Here is a 25072-nt window from a genome sequence, read left to right as displayed (position 1 = left end):
CAGCGGCGGTGGTGAGGAGGGGAGCAGCAGATGCTGCTGCCTTCTTGCTCCCTGGCTCCAGGCCTGTCAAGCAAGCAAGTGGCACCAGTGATGAGAGAGAGGAGGGGGAGCAATAGCAGCTGGTGACAGTGGCAGTGAGAAGGTAGACTCACTGAGGGAGGGGGGTCCATTGAGGGTGTCTTGCTCTAGGCCCTCAACAGCCTGGAGCCAGCACTGGAGGCAGGTTGCCTTCAAGTCCTGCTTGCAGATTTCCTGGGGGCGTCTGGACGAAACGCCATCCATGGCCAGAAGTATGCTGGACTAGATGGATCTTTGGTCTGATCCATCAGGGCTCTCCTTACATTCAGGCTGTCTTTTGAACGACTGACTGCAAAGAAGCAGTTAATGGTCTGCTGGTGGTGCTCTGTTGATAGACAGTCCAAACAAAGCAATACAAGAGAAAAGGAGTCTTGCCAGAGATCAGGGTGTGGGTGTAATTTGCGAGAGGAGAGAGAGTTGAACTTATGTCTGTCTGTCCTGGCTTGAAGTCTGTCAGGCCAGATGGCCCTGAAGAGGTGCTTTGCTTTGGCAGTAATTTGAGAAGATGGACTGTGACCTAGTAGGCCTTCCTTACTCAGATGCTGTTCTTTGAGTAGAGAGACTCTTACTTCACTGTTCCCTTTGACACACAAATATAGCTGCAGCCTGCCTGGGAGGCCCCTATCCTCCAAAAGGTTCCCATGGCTGCTGTTGTGAGCTGGGAAACGTGTCCCTATCAGCACCTGTCCTGGCTCCAGCTGGAAGGGAAATGCCGACAAGAGCAGGAAGCTGAACTGTTCCTGTCCTTGGTTTCTGGTCACTGCTGGGTGGGAGTTCCTCAGGATGGCTGGAGCTGACACAGGGAGTGCTGCTTAGTCAGCAAGACCCTTGGGCTAGGCCCAAGCAATGAATGAGCAGCAACCTGGATGTGGGATTCAGGAACAAGGAGGGGTGGGAGGAATGCCAAATACTGGGGTGGAGGTCTGCAAGAGAGAGTGAAATATTTTGGAATGTCATTAGGACTTTGCACAAAGGTGTGTGTGTGTTATTTATTTGCTACATTTATATACCGCTCCACATCTAAACAGATTCTGGAATGGTGAACAATAAAAGATAAAAAGAATAAAACACCACAATAAAACATATAAAGAATAAAACATATTAAAAGTTCTAAAAAACAGAATGCCAGTAAAAAACATAGTTTGTCAATCAAGGAAAGCCTCTTGAAATAACAATGTCTTAAGCAGGCACCAAAAATGACACAATGTTGGTGCTTGCCTGACCTCCAGAGGGATGGAGTTTCACAGAAAGGGAGCCACCACACTGAAGGCTCTACTCTGGGTGGACTCAGTTGGGCCATATGTCCATGCAGAACCACCGGGAATGTGCCATCTGATGACCTCAGTGACCGGGGCAGGTTGATATGGGAGACAGCACCTAGTTTAAAGTTGTTTAGGGCTTTATACACTAGTAGCAAAACCTTAAACCTAGCCTAATAGCGAATAGGTAGTCAGTGCAGTTCTGTCAGCAAAGAAGTTAGATGCTGCAAAGGGGAAGCTCCTGACAACAGACGAGCTTCTGCATTCTGCCCTAGCTACACCTTCTGTAACCTTTGGCAACGCCAAAGAGTGTTCAAACTACCGCACAATTGCGCTCATTTCACATGCCAGCAAGGTGATGCTCAAAATCCTACAAGCTAGGCTTCAGCACTATGCGAACCAAGAACTACCGGAAGTACAAGCTGGGTTTAGAAGAGGCAGAGGAACTAGAGATCAAATCGCCAACATTCGCTGAATCATGGAGAAAGCAAGAGAATTCCAGAAAAACGTCTATTTCTGCTTCATTGACTACGCTAAAGCCTTTGATTGTGTGGATCACAACAAACTCTGGCAAATTCTTAAAGTGATGGGAGTACCAGATCACCTTACCTGTCTCCTGAGAAACCTATACGAGGGTCAAGAAGCAACAGTAAGAACCAGAGATGGAACAACCGATTGGTTCAAAATTGGGAAAGGAGTACGACAAGGCTGCATATTGTCAGCCTGCTTATTTAACTTATATGCAGAGTACATCATGAGAAATGCTGGGTTGGATGAATCAGAGGTTGGAATTAAGATTGCTGGGAGAATTATCAACAACCTCCGATATGCAGACGATACCACCCTAATGGCAGAAAGTGAAGAGGATCTAAAGAGCCTCTTGTTGAGGGTGAAAGAGGAGAGTGCAAAAGCTGGTTTGAAACTCAACATTAAAAAAACGAAGATCATGGCATCTGGCCCTATCATTTCCTGGCATATAGAAGGGGAAGAAATGGAAGCAGTGACAGATTTTACTTTCTTGGGCTCCAAGATCACCGCAGACGGTGACTGTAGCCATGAAATTAAAAGACGCTTGCTCCTTGGGAGGAAAGCTATGGCAAACCTAGACAGCATAGTAAGAAGCAGAGACATCACCTTGCCGACAAAGGTCCGTCTAATCAAAGCTATGGTTTTCCCAGTAGTAATGTATGGCTGTGAGAGCTGGACTATAAGGAAGGCTGAGCGCCGAAGAATTGATGCTTTCAAACTGTGGTGCTGGAGAAGACTCTTACGAGTCCTCTGGACTGCAAGGAGGTCAAATCAGTCCATCCTAAAGGAAATCAACCCTGAGTGCTCATTGGAAGGACAGATACTGAAGCTGAAGCTCCAATATTTTGGCCACCTAATGCGAAGAGAAAACTCCCTGGAAAAGACCCTGATGCTGGGAAAGACTGAAGGCAAAAGGAGAAGGGGACGGCAGAGGATGAGATGGCTAGATAGCATCACTGATGCAATGAATATGAACTTGAGCACGCTCCGGAAGAGAGCGCAGGACAGGAAGGCCTGGCGTGCTATGGTCCATGGGGTCACGAAGAGTCGGACACGACTGAACAACAACAACACCTTCTGTACCAGCCTTAAGGGCAGCCCCACATTGAGTGCATTACGGCAATCCAGTCATGAGGTTACTAGCGCCTGTATCACTGCAGCCAAGCTACCCCTGTCCAGGAGAGGCTGTAGCTGGCGAACCAGTTGAAGCTGGTAAAAGGCACTCTGAGCTGCCATGGCCACTTGGGCCTCCAGCGATGGTAATGGATCTAGGAGTACCCCCAGACTACAGACCTGATCTTTCAGAGGGAGTGCAACAGGCAATGAGCCTATCTCCCAGACTCAGGAACGGCTCACCCACAAAGCTTCCGTCTTGCCAGAATTCAAGATTCAGCTATGGTCAACTGAACCAGAATTTCAAGGAATATATTCAGTAAAATACACCCAGACAGGTAGCTGGCTAGGTAATTTGTTATACAAAAATGCAAACCACTCCACCACCCCAACTATAAAAGTCACTTACTAATTTTATGGGTGTGGGGGGAACTTTTGCATGGCCACTGATATTGTTGTATACAATGATAATAATTATTCATTTATAAGAAAGCCAGTTTGCAGCTTTCTAACACTGATTAGTGTGACCAAGAAACAGCACTGCACCAAATCTTAGGAGGGTTTTCCCCCCACAATGAAAGCTGATATTAAGGTGGGGGAAACATTTGCTCCATGAGAGCAGCAATCTCTTAGAACAAAACGCATATAATTTGCATACCATGGCTTGATTTGCATAATCTGGACAGGCTGTGGACTTCTGCTTTTCTTGGGGCAGAATCTGGGATAACTTGGTTGGTACATAATGTTGAGGGGTTTGTTTATTTGTTTTTAGTGCACAGGAATGACAAGGATATAATATGGAAAGCGGCCCTGAGTTGGAGGCAGCATAGCTAATTGCAGAGAAGTGGTTTTAGTAAAGTGGAATTGGGACTTGGCGGGGGTGGTGGTGAGGTGAGGGGGGCAGGTGAAGGAGCAGGCACTCAGGCCGTGATCCTAAGGGTGAGAATAGGAGTGCTGCAAGTACACAAGAGAGTCCCTGTGTTCATCTGTGAAATGGCGAAGGGTAATGTGCTTGCATGCAAAGAGTCCTAATGCGCTGCAAACAGCCCTCATGCCCTAGAGAAAAGTCCCCCTGCCTTTCTGAATTGTACTGTTTCTTTGCTGTAAACAACAGCCTTGCCTGTTCAACGAAATCCTCTGGGAGAAGGAAAGAGATTCCAGAACCAGAACCCAGTGTGGTGGGGATATCGGAGACTTCTGGAGCATTTGATATATTACATTTCTGTACTTTTCCTAGGTGTGTGCAAGCATCAGAGAGTCATCTGGGACTGTATTTTCCCTACAGGCAGCCACACTTCCTCCTGTTTCTCTGTTCGTAACAGAGAACGACTAGTTCGTGTGGGCTGAACTGTGGGTGGTGATGGTGATATTACTGCTTAGTGGCAGCATCTTTGGGTCCTTCCTAAGCCTATGATTGTCCATGCTACACACACACAAATGAGCATTGGTGCGCACACAGAGACATCTACATCTTCACTGTCACATGCTCTTAGGGACATTTGACCCTCTATCTGAACATATAAAGCTGCCTCGTCCTGTAAGATAGGGTGGCCACTTATGAATCGCCAAAAAAGAGAAAATGCATTGCCAAAAAGAGAGGACAAAAGAGGGCAGTCATTTGGGTAACATTTGCATGTGCTAATGTATTAGGTATAGATGCAAATTCAGAAATAATTATATAATTTAAATAGTAATGCCGTGCGTCTCACCATAGCACAGGAGACTGTGACCAGGTGATCTGTGTGCCTGCCTTTTCAGTCTGCTGTTGATGGACAACAGTTCTGATGGTTCTTTTTCAATCTGGAATTGGACAGGGTAGCCTTTCAAACAGAGGATGCCTTCAAATAGAGGCAGCCCTTCAGATTAGAGGACTGTCATCTGTAAAAGGAGACACCCAGGCACCCTATGATGATTAGTCCATTTAGCCTATCTCTTATCTACTCTGACCGGCAATGGCTCTCCAAATCTCAGGGTGAGAAGTCTTCCTCCTCAGAGTCTTTTCACTTAGGGACCATCTGTATGCAAAACCTGTGCTGTGCCACTGAGCAATGGATACAGCAGATTCATACGCACAGAAGTACATATAAGCATGCGCACAAAATATGCGTGGCATCCTCATATGCAGGGGAACTCACAAACGCCCACAATCCCCCTTCCTGTACCCGACTGTAGCTAGGATTGGGCTTGCCTGGGGCGGCTTCTGCTCCCACCTCCATGCCCTTTAACCTTCAGCAAATGTGTTGAGGCCCCTAAAATAGCAGCCACCGGAGTCAGACAGGAAACGCACTGGGGGTGGAGGCTGGCGTGCAGACAGGCAGGAAATGGGCAGGCGTATTGCTCCCCTGTCCCAGAATGAGAGAGAGCGAGACAGAATATGAACATATGCGCAGTTCCAGTTTCCACATGATTGATGGACGAAATTGCATTCAGCTGTAATTGCTTCTGGAAATAACACATACTGAACAAGCAGCCTCCCAGTTGATACATGCACCCTCTCTCGTATGATGTTCTCGTTACAGAGTTGGCACACTGACACCCACCTGACTGACATGCACAGTCGCACCCTTCCTCCGTTATTTGATACCACCCTACAGGTTCAGTCAGATTCTCTTGACACACAGATTGTGATCTTTGCAGGACATCTTGGATTCCTACCCCCACGTCGTCTCCCTGCTTGCATCAAAGGCAGCAGGATGGAGAGACATCTCCAGCAGATGTCCAGGGAGCTGTAAGGCCCTGAGCGAAACCCTCCTTACCCTGCCGTCGAAAGATAAAGCCTTGCCAAAGGTTTTATTTACAGGCAGCTGGGGATGCCGCAATCTCCCCATGACACACGTTGGGTGGGCCGCAGTTGGTTTCTCTCTGAATTTATCTCGTTCTTCTCTCTCCTCTGAACCCCATCCAGTTTGTCCGCATCACTCCCAAAGTGCAGGGCCTCCAGACTGAACATGATCCTCTGTTACGCAGAGTGGGGGCACTGTTGATGTTTTGTGTCTAGCCTAGTGTCTCTCTAGGGCTGGGGACAGGCAGTCATTTGAAAGTGGCTTGATATAGACACCCACTTGCTTCCCATGGTGTACTGTGCACACATACTTTTAGTGCCCCCCCACTATAAAATCTGGTTAAACAGGTTTTGCAGGTTTTAGAAACAACATTAAAACCTGCAAAACTTGTTTCCCAGAGGTAAAAGTAGGATGAGTGTATCCACCTCAAGCAGTGCTCCTTCTTTCATAACATCTTCATCTTTCTAGGAGAAACATGTCATCTATCTCTAGCCTTATGAAACTTCATGGAGTTCCCTTTCTTCCTTCTTTAAAAACCACTTCAACCACAAAGCTTTTCCTGGACCACCCTCATCTCTTCTGCACTGCCTTCCTTATTACATTCTTGCAACTCTTTTGTTCTTTCCTTTTTTCTGTTGTCTTCCTTCCGCATTGTCCTGAGCTTACTTTAGGATTAAGGCTATAGACAGATAAGAATTTCTGGAGAGGAACATGAGCAACTTCTCCTTTGATATTTCCATGCACTAGTCCAGTCCAGCACCAGTAATTGGTTAATTGTACATATGTAAAGGGGTAGGTTTGCTGTGTGTGTGCGTGTGTGTGTGTGTGTGAAACCTATTAATTCCTATCCTATTTCACAGTGCAGTCCCATGCACGTTTACTCAGAAGTAAGTAAACAGCAGTATTATATAAACACACTCATAATCCCTAGGTTATTCTACTGCAATGCATTGTACATAGGTCTGCGCTTGAAGACTTCTCAAAAAAGTCAGCTAGTACAAAATGTAGCAGTGAGGTTATTAACTGGGCCCAGTTATATGAAATAAATCTTGCGAGTCCTTAAACAGCTACACTGGTTACCAGTCTGTTTCCGGGTATTGTTCAAAGTGCCGGGGCTTACCTATAAAGATCTAAACAGCTTCAGACCTGGGTATCTAAAGGACTGCTTCCTACCTTCTTTGTAAAATTTCATGCATATAGAGGTTCATCATCATCGTTAGTCAACACAAGCTTGCCTGAACCCTTCCCCCCCCCATTCTGTATCCTCACCAGTGCTCCTATTATATAAATTTATATCCTGCTTTCCTAGGCAAAATGCCCATGCAAGAGATGAATAAAACAATATAGTAGAACAAGATAAAATTAATCAAACAATAAACCAACAACAATAAAAGCAGCAGAAAGAGAAGAGCAACAAACAAACATATAAACAAAACAAAACAAAAGAGGAAACATAACCGAAACACGTCAGCCAAAGTAATACAGTTTTGAGTGGTCACTTAGAAGCAGGTTGTGGCAGTCCATGTCTGCTGCTTATAAACAAAATCACCTGGATTACCACCACCAATCAGATGAAATGGCACAGTGGGCAGGTGAGGCCAAAGATAGGGAGGGCAACAAAGTGGGAGTGAAATGGCACTGGGTAGGAAGCAGCTGCCAGGGAAATAAAGGGCATGAAAACTATGTGAACATGGGCCACAGCAAGTATTCGCCTGCATCGGATGTGTGACTTTTGAAGCAAATTTTGAAAATTGAGAACATTTGGTGTAACCCCATGCGTAGAGCATCGAGCAATTCAGCACACCATTTCCTGATGCTTGCTTTAGGGCTCCTTCATGCTGAGCTTTTATCCTGCAATTGAGATTGCTCCTTCACGGAAGTTTGCGTTTGCGGGCTCTTTACATGACGCTGTGACCCTCCAGGGCATCTCCTGCACTAAACGCCCTTTGTTCCGTTTCTAAATAGATAGCAGATAATGAGCAATCAAATTACCCTGTTGTGTTCCGCTTCAGAGGAGCGAGGTCAATGAAAGATGTTGGAAGACTCAGATACGGGGGAGAAGGAGGGGGATGGGGGTGAGGGGAAAGGAAGTACATGAAAAAGGGAGTCGTCGTGATCCTGCATTTAAAATGGAAGCAGAAAGCCCCATTTTAAATGCAGGATTTTAGGCTGGTGTAGAGATGCCCTTAGCGTTTAAAGAGGCAAGGGTTCGGAGGATGGAAATAAGCCCTCCAAAAGCTTCTACACCATCTTTCATGTAGACTGCAAGTGATGTACAGATCTTCTGCAAAAGAACATATGATGCCTTTGAATAATAAAGTACCACCAATTTTGGCTCTTCTTTTGCAGGTGGGTGCGTGAGTTTCTCAATGATGAAAACAAAGGCCTGGACGTGCTGGTGGATTACCTCTCCTTTGCACAATGTGCAGTGATGTAAGTGCCTGTGTTCCTCCATGGGGCCCTGGATCTCCCTGCCACTTCGCTCCACTTTAGACTTGTGCAGAAATGAAGAGCCAGGCACTGTGTTGGTCCTGTATAAATGAAAAAGAGTGGTCATAGCAGCTGTAGGAAGTCGTCATCATGTGACTTGGAGCCAAGCTGATGGTGGCTTTTCAGGTTTTTACACAAGGAGCCTTAAGCTCATTCAGATCCTCAGGCACTCAGAAGAATCAAGATGTTGTTTTAAACATTTTTCATCTCAGGGCTTTTGCTCACTTCTGAAGCCTCTTTAGCTGGCAACTATGGGCTTCTATACACCATGCTTTTATCCCGCAGCGTTACTGGGGCTTCTGCTTCTGGATTCTTTGCAAGATCAAGCTCGGATTCTTTACACGTGGTTCCCCTTGCTTTTTTTCTGGGGATTTCCTTTCTTTGCAAGTTCTATATGTTTCATTAAACAGCCACTAGATGGCACTCTGGTATAGCACAATTGCACACTTTACACACAGCAGTATCACGTGACCCAGATTTAATATCACATTTTCCCCATTAAGGGAAAAATTGCGATATTGATCACAAAGGACAGGACAGGCCCTGGAGGTTGACGACGTCATGTAAAGGACCCGTAAACATCCGTGACTGACCAATCACGAGCGCACAATAAAAGCCTTGTGTAGAGAAGACCTATCTGGCTTCCCTTTTTCAGCTCTTTGGAGAGTCATCACCTCACCTGTTGGGGCATTTGTGTGTGTGCAGTAGGGAAATCTGCTTGCCCACGCTTGGATGTGCTGGTAGATTAACAAGGCAGGTGGAAACAATGGCTGCCCTCTGATTAGAGATTTTTAGTTGCTTAATCATCTGGCTTATTAATTGGTTAGACTGAAATGAAGTTGCATAGCCTTGAAAACCTCTGTCTAGGTGCCTTTCTAAGCATATTGGAGGAAATGTCAGATGATGTATACTTTAATAAGGAAAAGCTATTATTTGTTGTAAATGTCAGCCCTGTGAACAGCCATACCCAGATCTAGCCCTGGAGGGTGTGTACACCAGCTCCCTGAACTTAGTCCTGGAACTGAGGCTGGACACGCTGACGTTTGAAGTGAAGTACACAAAAGGTACTGCTATGTTGCACAAGCAACAGCAGAAGGCCAAGCAACTAGTATTTATATCATGTCTAGCCAATCCAGAAGCTTCATATTGCCTGCCAGTGGCAGGGGCTGATGTTACACACGTGTGTTCCTTTTCATGCAAGAAAAGGGCTCTGAGGCCTTTGCAGTTCACACAGCTCCTGAGGCCCTTAATCAATCCCAAAGTCCCCAAGGGTTAGAAAGTAAGAAGATGCTTCATATTTCTTTTTCTTTTTTCCCCATTCCCTATTGCAGTAACATATTTCCAATTTCCTAAAAAATATGCCATATTTTTCATTCCTTTTTGCGGTAGCATACCAGGCACAAAATGGCTTCCCCCACCCCAAAAAGAAGCATGCACTTTAGCCTCATCCCCACCAGTTCAATTGTTTTCTTTCCTGATTAATCTGCTCCTGTGATAATTTATAGAAATTACCAATAAAACTATTGAAGCTTGTTATGTTTATAACTGAAACATAAAATGACTGGAAGGTATCAAAACGCAGCAGGACGGGGCGGGGGGATCCTGTGCCTATTTTTGGCAATCGTTTTGGGCTGACAAGTCCTTATTGAAGTGGGGAACAGTTCAAAGAGCTAACTGGCATTGTTCCTTGCTTTGCTCTTTACTTCTCTGGGGGCATTTTCACCCTGAATTCTGCGTATGTGCTACCTGAGGCCCATGGGCCCAGCAGACAAGCGGAGCTCATGGTATGTATTGCGTTATCTCTTCTGTCAGGAATGGTGTGGCATGAGGCAGTCAGTGGCTGGTGCGGACATTTTTTTGTGCACTAGCCAAGTTCTTATTGGGAGACATGAGCTTTCTTGAAGTTGTCCCTCCTTATCCTGGTAAATACCTATCCTGCACTTGGTGCAGGGTTTTTTTTTAAGTTCTCTTTCTCGGTCAGGAAGAAAGCCTCTTGGAGCGGCTAACAGAATCATTTAAAAACAACAGAATATATTTAAATATATAGAATAAAACAAGACAGCAGCCTAAAGCCAGAATAAAACAGTATTTTAAAATGCATAGCGGCAAAAAGGTTACAAAAATAAAAGGGGGGGGGAAAGAGGAGGGAGGAACTCCAGATGTCAAAAGAATAGTTATTTGTGGGCCCAACATGTTTCAGAAATCCTTCCTCAGTCACGTTTTCAGCAATGATCTACCAATGCATGGGGCACTCCAGTGACTCCTATTCAAGTCACTGGGGTGTCCTGTGCATTGGTGATAATTGCTGAAAATGTGTCCCTGAGCAAGGATTTCCAAAATGCGTTGGGCCTACAAATGAATTCCTTTGGCATCTGGGGTTCCTCCTTTTTTCCCTGTTTGTGATGCCATCCCACTTTATTTTTTCTCTTCTACAAAAATAAAAAGCCTGGGTGAATAAAAAGGCATTTGACTGGGGCCGAAAGACATCAAGCTGCAATCCTATATGCCAATCCTATATGCCCACTTACCTGGGAGTAAGTTGCATTGAACGCAGTGGGGCTTACTTCTGAGTAGACATGTATAGACTTGCACTGTGAGAAAGCTCTAAACTCAGGTCACCACTATTTTATTTTATTTTATTTATTTTATTATTTACGGTACTTTTAAACTGCCCAGTAACCAAAGTTATCTGGGTGGTGTACAGTATTGAAAAGGTCCCTCACAGCCCCCACCCCCTACCTTCTGAAGGTGGTGGGGCCCAAAGAAGGGCCTCCAAGGAAGGTCTTAAAAGTTGGGGGAAGCTTCTTTGGCACAAGGCCGTACTTAAGGTACATTGGCCCCCTGTTATTTAGAGCTTGAATCGGGCTTTAAATGGACCAGGAGCCAGTGTAGTTCCCTGAAAACTGCTCACAAATGCAAAGAACAGCATGGAAAGGATTTGTGAATAAGCAGCCCGCTGGAAAGTCTTTTAATAAGGAACTCACTCCGGCCACAACCAGTCCAGAGGTCTCTCACGAACTGGTGACTACATCCAGGATTTAGCGTACGGGCTTCAGCTGTTTCTCCTGAGATATATCCTAGGAATCAAGCTGGTGTGTGGATGCGCCCTAATGCAGACACCGTGCACTAGCAAACAAACCTGGCTGCAGGCCAGATTGCACAGAGGATCACGTCTAATGTAGAGCTAGCCTGTGGCACAGTGCAGATTGTATGTTTGTTGTGTGCTGGTGTGCATCTGATGCAAAACAGCCCTGGCCGTTTGTGCAGTGCAGGCACAGCCTTGGAAACGCACCAAGGTCACCTTGTGCCCGGTTTGCTTTGTGCTCAGATCCTGCTTATGCAAAGGAGATTTGAACATGTGCCCCCCACCCCACCCCAGCACCTTGTCGTGCGCCATGTTGCTGGCTTGCAGCCTGTATTATCCCCCTGTGAATCCAGAGCTTCAGCCCTCTCTGTGCAGCTTTTGCTCTAAAGCTTCTCTGTGCCTATGGTGCATGTCCTCTGTCTGCCCTCCAGGTTTGATTTTGAGGGCCTGGAAAGCGGCGAGGATGGAGCGCTAGAGAAGCTGAAATCCTGGAGCAGGTCCATAGAGGATCTGCAGCACCCTGGCACCCTGTCTGCTCCCTACGCCAACAGCCTTGCTCGCTCTGCGCGCCAGTCTGCTCTCCGGTATGTACCTCTGCCCTTCTGTGCCCCCCGGTGTGTGCCCGTTTTAGCTGTGCCATTGGTTATAACCATAAACCCTCCCTGCTTTCTGCCCTCCAGGGGATGCCGTGTGCTGATCTCTTCTCCCCACTCCCATCCTTCCCTCTTGATGCTCCTCTGGCGGTAGCTGGCCATGTCTCCTCTCTGCTCCAGGCCTTGTCTTTTGCCATGCTCTGTTTGCCTGTCTTTGCTGGGTCTCCTGCTCTCTCTCTTTCTCTGTCCTTGTCACCTGGGTAAGTATTTCTGAAGCTATGTGATGAACTCTGTACACTCCTCCCAGGCTAGAGGCTGGCCTGTGTGCATGTGGAGGTTTGCATGCAGATGAGAGGCCCGGTAGGGCTGGCAGCCTGGAGGCAAGCAGGTGGGCAGGTGAGGATGGGCAGCTCAGCCGGTGCTTGAATGACAAACCACTTGGGCTGGAGAGCCAGGCCAGCGCCAGCAGCCTTTAAAAGGTCAAGTAGAAGCCGACTGGCCCTTCGTGTCACCTGATTCTTGCTGACTGGGTAGCTGTAGCATTACATTCTGGCCCCTTGCAGCGGTGGCGCTACGGCCCAGCTGAGAGAAGGCCACCAGACCCTTCTAGTAAGCTGCAATGAGTAAAGCATCTGTACGCTTCTGTGGCAAGGATTTGTTCTTTTATTGTTATATTCTGTACAGTGCCATGTACATTGATGGCACTAAATTCCTGCATTGAGCAGGGGGTTGGACTCGATGGCCTTGTAGGCCCCTTCCAACCCTACTATTCTATGATTCTATAAATAAATAAATAAATTAAAAAGCACTGTGGGTCCCCCTGCTTGAATTCCTGATTCAGGAGCCCTGGCACCTTAGGGCTGAACTAGATGGTATGTTAAATGCATAGCATCTTGCAGAGACTACTTCTTTTTTATTTTACTGTAAAAGCACAAAGCCCCAATCTGGATCAGGATCACCTTGTACAGGTAGGGGGGGATAACCGTTCGCACCCTGATTCAGATCAGGACCACTGCATGCTGGTAGGGGAGGTTAAACTCCCTCCCCCTCCCTGCCACTTCTCCCCTAAATCCCCCCACCCCACCCCACTGCCCGTGCAAAAAAAGGGGGAAAAACTCCATTGGCACCAGTGGAATATACCTCTTTTCTTTACCCCCCACATGATGGTGGTGGTGGTGGAGAATTTGGGGGGGAAGCAACTGGTGGGGGGAGGTTTAACATCTCCTACCTGTATGTGATGGTCCCAATCCAGATCAGGGCCCCGTGTGCTTAGAATAAAAAAAACACAAAAACGGGTTGGCTCTACTAGATGCTACACATTTAATGTATTTTTTAGCCCTTAAAGTCCAGGGGTTTGAATACGGGATGTGGACAGATGGGTTCAAATTCTAACTCTGCCATGGACCCTCTGGCTGACTGTGGAAAAACTGATTCTGTCTCAGCCTCTGTTTCCCATCTGTAAAATGGAAAGAAAAGTAACTTTGCATTACAGGGATGTTTCAAGGATGAATGCTTTTCACAGCTTTCACTTTAAAGGGATACCTGATGATTTTTGAAAATTGTATTTTAGTACTCACTACTTTGAGATAGCTGGGTTTTTCTGTAGGTCTGACAGAACAATTCTACAACTGAAGTTGCTATTGAGAAACTAGAGCTGAGATAGATGATCCACCCCACCCCACCTGAAAGTCAGAGGAGGTTTGAAAGAAGGATTGCTGGTTGTGATTTGTGCACTCATCCTACTATTATCTCTGGTCAAACGGGTTTTGCAGGCTTTTGTAGCGTTTCTAAAACCTACAAAATCTAGTTGACCAGAGATGAAAAAACAAATGCATCAAAACAATGCCTCTTTCACGCAGCTTTCTACTTTCTTAAAAACGATTGTTGGTCTTTAGTCTGAGATGTGCAGTTAATGCAAGGGAAGGTGGGGCTTTAGGGAATCAAGAGATGGGATATGTAGATGGTACCCCTGGGTGGGGTGGAGTCCCTTCCTTCCTTTGTCTTGTTATAGTTATGGTTTCCCTTCCAACTCAAGTCTATAAAATCTTGGAGCACATGAGTTCAGGAGGTCTTAGAACAGGTGTGTCTATTTGCACAGTGCCTAACAGAATCTCCATTTTGGATGTGGTTAGCAGCAATGAAGGATCTAGTGTTCTCCCCCACCCCCTTGTCCTGGAGGGATACGGTCTGTATATAATAAGCCCTCAGTCTTGGTCAAGGGGTCAACCTTCCCCAACCCTGGTGCCCTCCAGATGTGTTGGACTACAGTTCTCATCATCCCCAGCCAGTATGGCCAAGGCTGGGGGTGGGTCAGTGATGGGATACAGTCCAAACACCTGTAGTGCATCGGGTTTAGGAAGCCTGGCTCAAAGGCTTGTAGATCACTCGCTTTGACAGGAATAAAATTGGGCATTCTGAAAAATGAATTGAATCCAATCTTTGCAACTTTCCTAGATGGTATCTAGGTGCTCAGCACCCTTTTCTATACTTGACCTCTGAGCCTTTCATCCTTTGGGTTCTCTCTGTCATTCACACACTGAGGTAGTGTTGGAAAACACCCACATAATTTTCCACCAATGAATACCTCTTTTGCTTCATATTTTTGATAACATTTTTAATGGCTTTGCTTTTGTTTTTCCTCATTTTGGCAAATGAAAACTGAAATGCCCCATCTCTGCTGGGAGGGGAAGTAAATTTTGTTTTTGACAGCTAAAAAACTGACAGTAACTGTGGCTCCCGGAAATTACTTTAAAAATGGGAAGACGGAGCTTTTATTGTGCAATCGCCCTGCCTCAAACACAGTGTTTTAGGGGGGTCCAGACAATGTAACTTCCATTGGTAACTCTCCAGTGTTTTCCCATCAATTCTTCCATCTTCCAAAACATCTGCTAAGAAGGGAAAGATGGAATAGGTGCACAATGCCTTTTGATTGGTTTGATTGAGGGCTAGGAGCCCTCTGTCTGGAAGCACCCTTAGAACTTCTCCACACAAAGGTAAAATCCTGCACCCTTACCAGGGCTTCCTTGTGGGATTAAGATTGCCTCCTTCACATGTGTTTTTTTCTGAGGAGTTTCTTTCTAGGCAAGTTCTATATTTTTTATTATACAGCCACTATATGGCACTTTGATATAGCAGGATTCTGGAAATTCACAGGACATTTATCATGCTTCAAAGTGGGATAAAATGTCTTATTGGGTTTTCCCCATTGAGAAGAACACTGCTGTAATGGCCAGAAAGCATGGGAGGGGCCCTGAAAAATGATGATGTCATGTAAAGGACCCGCAAAAAACCGTGAGGGACCAATCACGAGCGCACAATCAAAGCCTCAGAAATGCCCTTATGACTCAGAATGAGAGGTAGCTTTTCACTCTTTCTTTTGCCAAAGAGAAACACGCATCTTGGGCAAGTCTGAGAGAAGCTGATGGTTCTAATTACAGCTCTCCTTTCCTCTTCTTAGCTGCGGCTGTGACCTCATCATTGGCAAGGGGCAAAATTCTTTTTGGGCTTCACTACTTATTGCTAAATGTCGGGCTCTCTTTTTGCCAGATACACCACCCTCCCCAGTAGGAAAGCCCTGAAGAACTCACGGCTGGTTAGCCAGAAAGATGACGTCCATGTGTGTATCCTGTGCTTAAGGGCCATCATGAACTATCAGGTAATGCTGGCGTGAGCGTAATTACTGCCTGCCTCTACCTAGGATCAGGGATGCCAGTGACCCTGAGTCAACACCTAACATTTCATGAGCGGGAAAGCTGAACTCTGCCCTAGCAGAGTAAATGACTGCAAATGTGTGCATGTGTTTACTTACATTTGTAGCCTAGAGTGGGTAGCAGCAGTTAAAACAAATACAGACAGGCAGATGGACAGGTGTGTGTGTGTGTGTGTGTGTGTGTGTAATTGAATTTTTGAGGCCTGCAGGGTGGAAGGGAAGGTTGAACACCTCCCGGATTTTAGGGATGGGGAGAGAAATTTGGCGGGGAACACACACTGCCTCCTCCTGGTGGTCACCTAATCAGGGGCGATTTTAATCTATGTGCGGGGTGGGGCAGTGCCCCACAAAGTGTTACTCGTAGTGACAATGATGCCACTGCTTGTCTTCTTCTCCCCGAAGACAACCCCCCCAGGAAGCAATGCTGCTTTGTCAGGGGGTCTGGGGGGAAAATGCCAGCTGCTAGTGTAGCTCCAGCAGCGGCAGTGGTGAGTTTCGAACCCTCACCCCTATTTCACTGCTTGTCAGTGGGGTGATGAGATGGGATAGGGGCATTTCAGCTGGGCTCAAGTGCATAATCTTAAATAAACCAAATAAAAAATGAAGATACTAAAACCAACCACATCTGAACAGCATTCTTCATCTGCTTCACCCTCGCTAGCCAAGGGCCTCGATGTGATTTATGTAGCAATTCAGATGCTTGTGAGTGACTGTAACAGGGACTGTCAATTCTGATAGCTAAAGGAATGCATGAAGAGCTGTCTTCCAGCCCTCTCTCAGCTCCCTCAGTGCCACTGAAATTCTCTAGATTGTGGTTATTTCTGAGCAGGGTAGTAAGCACCAGTGGGTATCAGGTATGTCAGCTGGTTGCTTGAATTTAGCCTGTCAGCCTTTAACAGATCCCGCCATTGCATTTTAAAGCTTTTCTTTTCAGCCATGAGGGACAGAAACTTTCTCCGTTGTTTTTTGTACAAAACTTCCAGAGGAATCCTTGTAATGCATCATAGGAGAGGCAAAATGGATACATTTTCATCAGTATGATTAGCGTATTAAGATATATATGATAAGACACTATTATATAATATTTAAATTGAAACAGTTTTCAAAGGGAGAGCTGTGTTAGCCTATTATAGCAAAACCAACAAGACACTGTTATTTAAACTGACATACTTATGCAGTGGTTATAAAGACCTTTCTTCTGCTTTTTTTCTTTTCAATCCCAATTTTCACTTTATTTTCTGTATTATACCGTATTTAATCTCTAGCTTATTCTGTGTTGTGTGTGATATGTGATACTTGTTTAATGAATGGTTTATTGAAAGAAAAAGCCAATTTTCTTGATAAGCTGCACAATTGCAGCTGTGTGTCAAATAAGGACCCCTACCTGGGCTGCTACTGTAAATCAATGGACTTAAAGGCATTAGCGCTTCTTTTTACTTCTAACCCTGCTATGAATTTCTTTCCCTTTCTGCATTTCAGTATGGTTTCAATTTGGTCATGTCACATCCTCATGCTGTTAACGAGATTGCCCTCAGCTTGAACAATAAGAATCCCAGGTAAGGCAGCTGTGTACTTAGGCGTGCCCCTTGGAAATATGGATTACATCATCTCTACAGGTAGATTGCTGGGGGGTCCTATTGCATGGTTCTTAAGATATTGGTACAGATTGGATCACATTTACGTTACAAATTTAAACCAGTTTCAAGATGCTTCAGCTGTTATTGGGCGTTCCTACCCAAAGAATCCTGGAAATTTTAGTTCTGTGATGGGACTAGGAATTCCTAACAAAGGATTCTCAACACCCTTGCCAAACTACAGTTGCCAGGATTTTTGTGTGAAGATGCCATGGCTGGAGACAGACAAGACATTTTAAAATAAAGTGAAAGTGACGTGAGAGAGGCATCATTTCACATGGTTTTCACACACATTTCTTTCGTACCACTGTTGGCTCTAATTAAACAGGTTTGTCAGGTTTTGGAAACACTACAAGAACCTGCAAATACTCTTTAGCAGAGGTGAAAATGGGATGTGAAAATGCCATTATACCCCATTAGCAGTGATCCCTCTTTGAAGCTGCCTTCAAGTCAGAAAAACAAAACTATGGTCTGTCTCCAGCTAGTGAAACTGATTTCAAACAGGTTTTAATTTGTAGAACAGATGTGCACTTGGACAACTTTACTTTCTCTTGCTTCCTAGTATTGTTTGGCCTCGCTGAAATTTCTACATGCATTCAGAAATATTGTCTGGGCCTTGTTGATGTAAAATGCATTGATCATCTGTGGCTTCCAAGCCTTTCATTGCAAAGTTACTGTTTATATCTTGTGTGGGCTGATCACGTATCCTCTAACACTCGGCACTAAATGATAAATGGATACATATATAGAGGAGAATAAGCGCATGACTGAGCCATGTCCCTGGAGCCTTTTGGTATGCCCTGCAAAAGAATGTTTATAATGTTAACTGCAGAATATAACTTCTCTACATCCTGGGAAAGGTTTCTTCTTTTTGTATAGACGTCATAACTTTGTACTTTGTTATTACCTCTCTTCTCCCTCGGAATATTAATTCAGCATTTGAAAACTCAGCTTGCTTTAGAAAACTTCAGAATTGCCTTGAGGGATCAGGCAAAGGGTCCATCTAGTACAGCATTCTTTATACAACAGCTGGCCAAATACCTCTGGGTGCTTGTAAGCAAGACATTAAGGTGATGGCCTTCATCTATCAGTACCTGTTAGTCAAAGATATACTGCCTCTGTACATGGAGGGTCCATTTTGCTATCATGCTAGTAGGTGTTCGATATCGACCTCTCCTCCCAAGAATTTGTCCAATCTCTTAAGAAACAACTACATCAAAGCTACTGGCATCATCGCTGCATCTTGTGATTGTGAATTTATTTATTTGATAGAAAACACATGTCATGATGCTCTTAGCTCTTGTTGCCTCGTTGTGAACAGATCCTTCTCATTTTTCTCTGAAGCTTGTGGGGGAAAGCTCATAGTTCAGTGATGGAGTTCAGGTTTTGCATGCATAAGGTCCCCCATTCAGTCACCAGTGGAAGTCTCTTTCCTGAGACCTTGGAGAGCCATTGCCAGACACAGAGGAGAAATGCCAAGTATCAAATGCTGGTTTGTGGGCAGTTTCCACCTGCAGTTTCAGTGGGTCATGGCTGAAGCCGATGGTGTGTCTCAGGTCAGGTGTGGCATGGACAGGGTTACTAGTTGACATATTTGAGCTCTGAACAAAAGACAAAGATAATGTCTGGGCAAGTCAAAGTCAACAACTATCTTCTGTTTGGAGCAAAGATGTGAGAATGGCGTAATAACTAAGGATGGGGGAGAATTCATTTGATTTGCATTTTTAAGTGAATGGACTTAATTTGCATTCCCCCGAACCAGTACGTGGAACAAGCCACATTTATCCTTTGGATGGCACAATTCTCTGACTGTTGTGATTCAATTCTTAGCTCCAAAAATGTGTATATTAGGGAAAACGATGTTCAAAAATGTGTATATTAAGGAAATGTGCATACAAAAATGTGTATATTAGGGGAAGTTACATAGAAAATGCATATGTTAGGGGAAATTGTGTACAAAAACGCATATATTAGGGGAAATGCATACAAAAATAAATGCAAATGTTTGCGCAGTGTTTTGAAAGGTTGGCAGTGGCCAATTGCCTGACTTGGGGAGAAGGACTATGTGAAGTGATAATACTAGAGAGAGGGAGAGAAACAGAAGAGCACTCGCTTCCTATTCTCATTTGAATGCCGCCATTCAGGTGGCAGGACTGTGACAGAGATGGGGGAAGTCACTTTAACGCAGCATCTCTAGCAGGAAAGTCCTGTTTACCTAGTAGTGATTGCCACTCAAATGGCTGTGTTCAATTGGAAGCAGGAAGTGCCAATCAAACTGCATTGGGAGAGGGACACTTGGGAGCAAAGCTGATGTATCAGAGACATCTGCTGAGCCAAGAACGCTACAGCTGTGATGGAGAAGTAGTACCTTCCACAGAGGTAGGGGCCCTGAGTCAAACTCAAGGGCCACACCAGGGAGGCCTCTACCGTATGTGATAGGCCTATCTTATGTGAAATGCCATACTAGCAGCTGCATTGGAGGGGCTGCTTCTTTTATCTTTCAACAGCTGTATCATTGTGGAGATCTTCTGCATGATCAGGATTACAACATTGTACTTTCTGGTTGATGGCATCTTTGTTTCTCTCCTTTCTACCCCCCTCAGGACTAAAGCCCTGGTGCTAGAACTGCTGGCAGCTGTCTGCTTGGTGCGTGGCGGCCACGAGATCATTTTGGCTGCCTTTGAGAACTTCAAGGAGGTGAGGTCTATGCTAAAATAACATACCCTATTTATTGGGGCAGATAGCAAACTCTGAAGAGGAAGGGAAGGTGGAGAAGAGGAGTGGGGGTGAGTGTATGCAGGCACATGGGAAGGGGTGGAGATAGATGTGTAAGTAGAGGGAGGGAGACCGGGGAAAAAGTTATGTGATTTGGATGACTAGAGTAGCCATGGCCAACTTTCGGGGCAAGTATGCCTCAAGTCAAATCCAAAGTATGAGTTAATGTCACCCTAGAGCAAACCACAGCACCAGCACAGTCCTGCCTTGTGCTTTGGTTTAGTTTTGCCTGTAACCCACTGAGCCAGGGAGTAGGCATCTGCACAGCCCCAAAGAAGCAGGCTGGTACGCAGGCTCCACTCCATGCCATAGCCAGGCCTGCAGACCCACCTCCTCCTGTCTTTGTGTGCTGTGGCCCCTTTTGTCTTTCACTTGTGATGAAGACGATCTTCCTCGGAGGGCTTTCTATGGATATCTCCACCTTCTGAGGTTAGATGTGTGGCTACTGGACCGAGGGCCTTTTTAGTGGTGACACCCAAATTATGGAATTCCCTCCCTAAGCCCATGAGCCCACCACTTTTGTTACTATCTTTGAAGATCCAGGTAAAGTCTATCCTGGAGTGCTTCCAGACAAGGCTTTTATTGTGCAACCACCCAGCCGCATTCATGGGATTTTATGGGGGGCAGTCCAGGTATCGCAATCTTCCATTTGTTGCCCTCTTATTTTTTCCCACCACTTCTTCCATCTTTTTTCTTATCAGAAAAAAAAACTGTGAAAATGGAAAGCTGGAATAGCTGCACAGGGGCTTTTGATTGCTAGCACTAGGAGCCCTCCTTCCGGAAGCACCCCAGCTCTCTCAGGCTTGGAATGGCATCTGATCTGCCTCTTTAAATGGCAGATTGTTTTTTGTTTTAATGGCCCCTAGCCGGTTGGAATTTTATAATGGTTTTATTGTGGTGATTTATTCCACCACTAGCCATCTTGAAACATTCATGAAAAGACTAAAATAAATGGAAATATGTGGGCATGGGTTATGCTAGCTAGAAGAAAAGACATTGGCCATGCTGTCTGTGCATGGGGGTTCAGAAGAGCTGTTTGTTCCTCCTGCACAGGCTGATGGCAATCCTCCCCTCCCCTGGGAGTGTGACCAGACAAAGGAATGATTATATCAACCTTCCCCAACCTGGTACCCTTCAGATGTTTTGGACTTCCGACTCCCATCAACCCCAGCCAGCATGCTGGGAGTTATAGTCCAAAACTTCTGGAGGGCACAGAGGTAGGGGAAGGCTAGACCATAGGAATGTGCATGAGATGAATAGCTGTGTGGAAGAGCACTTATAGAGATGTTTGTAAAGACAGCACACCGGGAACAGTCTGTGTTTGGCTGGCTTGCCAGTACTGAAGCACTCTTGAGACCCTGGCATGCTCTCTTCTTCTCAGGTTTGCAAAGAGCAACACCGCTTCGAGAAACTGATGGAGTATTTCCGCAATGAGGACAGCAATATTGACTTCATGGTAAGGACCAAATCCCGGTGTCTGCATAAAAGCATGACTCTGCATCTCCGTCAGCTTTGTTTATGCCAGCAGCTCCCATAGTCCGATGCTGGGAGGAAGCAGAAGGATGGACTGTGGTACATATTATGCCTCTTAAATCTGAGATGATATGTATGCTGTGGGATGAATCAGCACTGACGCTGTTCCTGACCATGATGTAGACACCAACACTGCAATCGTGGCAACAACCACCTGAAAAGGGCTGTAGCTCAGTGGCAGAGCATATGGAAGGTCCCAGGTTGAATCCCAGGCATCAGCCCATAGGTATGGGGAGGACTCCTGTCTAAATCCCTGGGCAGCAGGCACTAATAGCTCAGTAATTTCTGCTCTCTAGGGATTTAGATGGAGGGGCCCTTCCCATACCTACATGCAAGGATCCCCATTTAAATTGTGGCTGGTTTGAAGGAGTCTGGATATGGTCTGGAGACTGCTGGGTACCTATCTCCACTACAGGGTAGGAAACTGTAGGGCAGAGGCTGTAGCTCAGTGGCACAGCGCTTGCTTGGCCTGCAGAAGGTCCCAGGTTCAATCCCCGGCATCTGCAGGTAGGGCCAGAAAAACTCCTGCCTGAAACCCTGGACAGCCATTGCTGCCAGTCAGTGTCGACAATACTGGGCTAGATGGACCAAGGCTCTGACTCAGTCTAAGGCAGCTTCCTATGTTCCTCCCCTCAAAGAAGAAAATTGGGCCCCAGATGTAGGACAGTTTAGAGAGTCTCCTCCTCCTCCTCCTCCTCCAAACACAGAATTTATGGGGTTCAGATATCCTCATCTTCCATGTGTAACCCCCCCCCTCGTGTTTTCACATCACTTCCTCCATGCCTTTTTTTCTCACGGAAAATCTGTTAAGGAGGAAAAGATGGAATAGGTGCACAATACCTTCTGATTGGTAGCTCTCGGAGCCCACAGTCTGAAAGCAGCCTGTGTGTCAGATTCAGCCGATGTCCCTTTCTGCCCTTCTCATGTCCTAACCAGAGACCCATCCTCTATTTCGCAAGTGTTCTGCCCTCCCTCATTGCCTTTGTAGATCTGGGCCTTGCTCCTCCCTCTTTATTCCTTCATCCTCTCAGCAGACAGAAAGAAGGTGGGATGTGGACACTCAGCCGTTATGTTCCCAAGTGATATGTACTCGTACAGAGGCTTTTAAAATCCAGCTCTGCATAAGAAGAAAGTCTAGATGAAGCCACAGGAGAATGGCAGATCGCATCTGTGCATCAGAATCCCAACTGCCCCCCTCTTCTTTTGCAGGTAGCCTGTATGCAGTTCATCAACATCGTGGTGCACTCGGTTGAGGACATGAACTTCCGAGTACACCTGCAATATGAATTCACCAAGCTAGGTCTGGAAGAGTTCTTACAGGTAATGTTCCATCCCTTCCCAAACTAACCCAGCTGATAGAACATAGCCCCGTTCTCCATGTAGGATGGCTATTTATCCTACTCTACAGAGTAGATATCCTCTATTTGAAGGCATCCTCTGTTTGAAGGGCTGTCCAGTCCAAGATTGGTTTAAAGGTAAAGATCCATAAGGAGGGAGAGCAGGGACACTGATGTTGCCCAGCAGCAGTGAGCATCCGGCCAGCAGACTGAGCAGATGCGCAGGTCACCTGGTCTTCCCCAGTATTGCGAGATGTCTTGTATTTCTATTTGAATTACTGTGTTTATTTCTAAATTTGTATCTATACGTATGAATTATCATATGCACATTTTATGTAAAGTGGTGTCCTCTTTTGTGTTCTCTTTTGGTGATGTAAGTGGCCACCCTGTCTGTTTGCATAGGGCAAGGGGGGAGGGGAAGGGGTTTTGCAACTGGCCCTGCCCTTTACATTGTTTGCACTGCTGGCCCCACCCTTTTGATGTCCCCATGTTGTTTAATCATGGCCAATGGTAAAAGATTATGGGAGTTTTCATCCAAAATGTCTAGAGGGCCCCAGACTACCTCCCCCTGGAATAGGCTTTAGGAGTAAAGTGTTCCTGGAAGCAGTGCAGCATCCTTGGGGCAAAACCACATTGAGGTGTGAATTATGTGCCTTGCTATGTCTTGGCCCTCCAGAAGAAACATGGGTGTGTTAAAGTACAGTCGGTGTTCACATATTGTCTTCACTAAATTTTCTTCCATGTGCATAGAAGTTTCCTTTTCTGGAACAAAACCTTCCTCTAGACTTACACTATAGTTATTGGAACACTTTTTATGCACTAAAATGCAATCTAGGCCAACACATGAACAAAAGGATCCTCACCAAAGATTAACATGACATTACTCCTGCCCATGCTCTTGGTAGAGCTGTCTCTCAATCTGAGGTGAATAGTGTCCAGGCATGAAATGTTTGTGTGCATGTGTGTGAGAGGGAGAGGGAGAGGATGGAAGCATAACACATTGTGGCTGGAGAACAGCCTTAATTTAGAACACGTTTCAGAGCTTCTATGAAGATACAGGGCTAGCATTGTTAGGTAGTTGCTGCAAAAACAACATAGAGTCCTGTAGCACCTTAAAGACTTAACACATTTATCGTGGCATAATCTTTTGTGGACCACAGCCCACTTCATTAGGGGCAGATGAAGATACAGGAAGTAGCCTGAAACTGGTAAAATGCCTGCTGTTATTCCCTGAGAAATGTTTTTCTTAAAAACAAAACAAAATGTTCCTCTTCCCCTGCTGATCAAATTTCCCCTGCTGAGGGAAATTTCCCTTAATCTAGAACATTGGTTCCACATACTCTTCAGTACTGTGCTGTCAGCTGGAGAGAAAGACATTAGTTTTTTTTCCTGAGAGTTGAAGGCAGTTTTGGGGGGGAAATGGATTTCTGCTTGTAATGTGTATGACTATCCTACTGATACCTCTGGTTAAACAGTTTTTTTAAAAGTTTTTGTATTGTTTCAAAAACTTACAAAAGCTGTATGACCTGAGGCAACAGTGGGGTAAGAGAAATGTGTGTGTCTCCACTGGAAGTGATGCCTCTCTGAAGTCATTTCCAACTCTCTTTCAAAAACAACGATTGTCTGTCTCCAGCTTTCCCCTTTGTTTGAGTTGCCAATGTACTTATCTCCAGCTTGGTTTCTGTTACTTCTGCCAAGATGGGAGACAATATATTTACTATCAACTCAGACAAAGAGGGCTACTGTTAGTTAAAATCTTCCAATTAAGGGCCATGATACACCAACACCTTGCTGCGGAGTAGTCATTACTCCAGTGAAACCAGTCCTCTGTAAATGATTGATGGAAATCTGTTTTCTCTGAATGGCACTGGAAAAAAATACAAAAAAAATTACAATGCTTTAGCACTGGAAACAAAATAATAGGTGAAAACTGATTAGTGGCACATGAAAATAAACAGCTACTCTGGACATTTTTAAAAGGCCCAAATAAATTCAAGCTGGAAATGAATGTTCTACATTCAAACATGCTGTATTATTTTTGAATAATGCTATTGTGCTCCTGATTATTAAAGAGGCTGGCATGACTGAATGTGAAACTTTGGAACTGGATGAAAGGGCTGGGTTGAAATCCTGGTTTGATGTCAGTTTTTAGCCT

At 45.4% G+C, this 25072-nt stretch overlaps 1 protein-coding gene across 19 annotated transcripts in view; it reads left to right on the top strand.

The window, feature by feature from the left end:
* FMNL3 (formin like 3) overlaps nucleotides 1–25072 on the top strand; it is a 123426-nt gene that overhangs the window by 69015 nt on the left and 29339 nt on the right. For 15 of the 19 annotated variants that reach the window (XM_084836951.1, XM_084836941.1, XM_084836939.1 and 12 more), the window contains 7 exons: nucleotides 8111–8194; nucleotides 11768–11920; nucleotides 15476–15584; nucleotides 17118–17194; nucleotides 19876–19969; nucleotides 21429–21503; nucleotides 22790–22900. In XM_084836951.1, the coding sequence (XP_084693077.1) occupies nucleotides 8111–8194; nucleotides 11768–11920; nucleotides 15476–15584; nucleotides 17118–17194; nucleotides 19876–19969; nucleotides 21429–21503; nucleotides 22790–22900 (703 nt within the window). Of the gene's footprint in view, nucleotides 1–8110; nucleotides 8195–9897; nucleotides 10036–11767; nucleotides 11921–15475; nucleotides 15585–17117; nucleotides 17195–19875; nucleotides 19970–21428; nucleotides 21504–22789; nucleotides 22901–25072 lie in introns of those variants that run through there. The other 4 variants (XM_084836945.1, XM_084836954.1, XM_084836955.1 and 1 more) reach the window with 3 other exon arrangements.

Source organism: Heloderma suspectum, chromosome 2 (genome assembly GCF_057233095.1).
Source record: "Heloderma suspectum isolate Gila_16-S chromosome 2, 16-S_ref, whole genome shotgun sequence".
Lineage (NCBI taxonomy): Eukaryota > Metazoa > Chordata > Lepidosauria > Squamata > Helodermatidae > Heloderma > Heloderma suspectum.
This window is presented reverse-complemented; position numbering and strand designations above follow the sequence as displayed.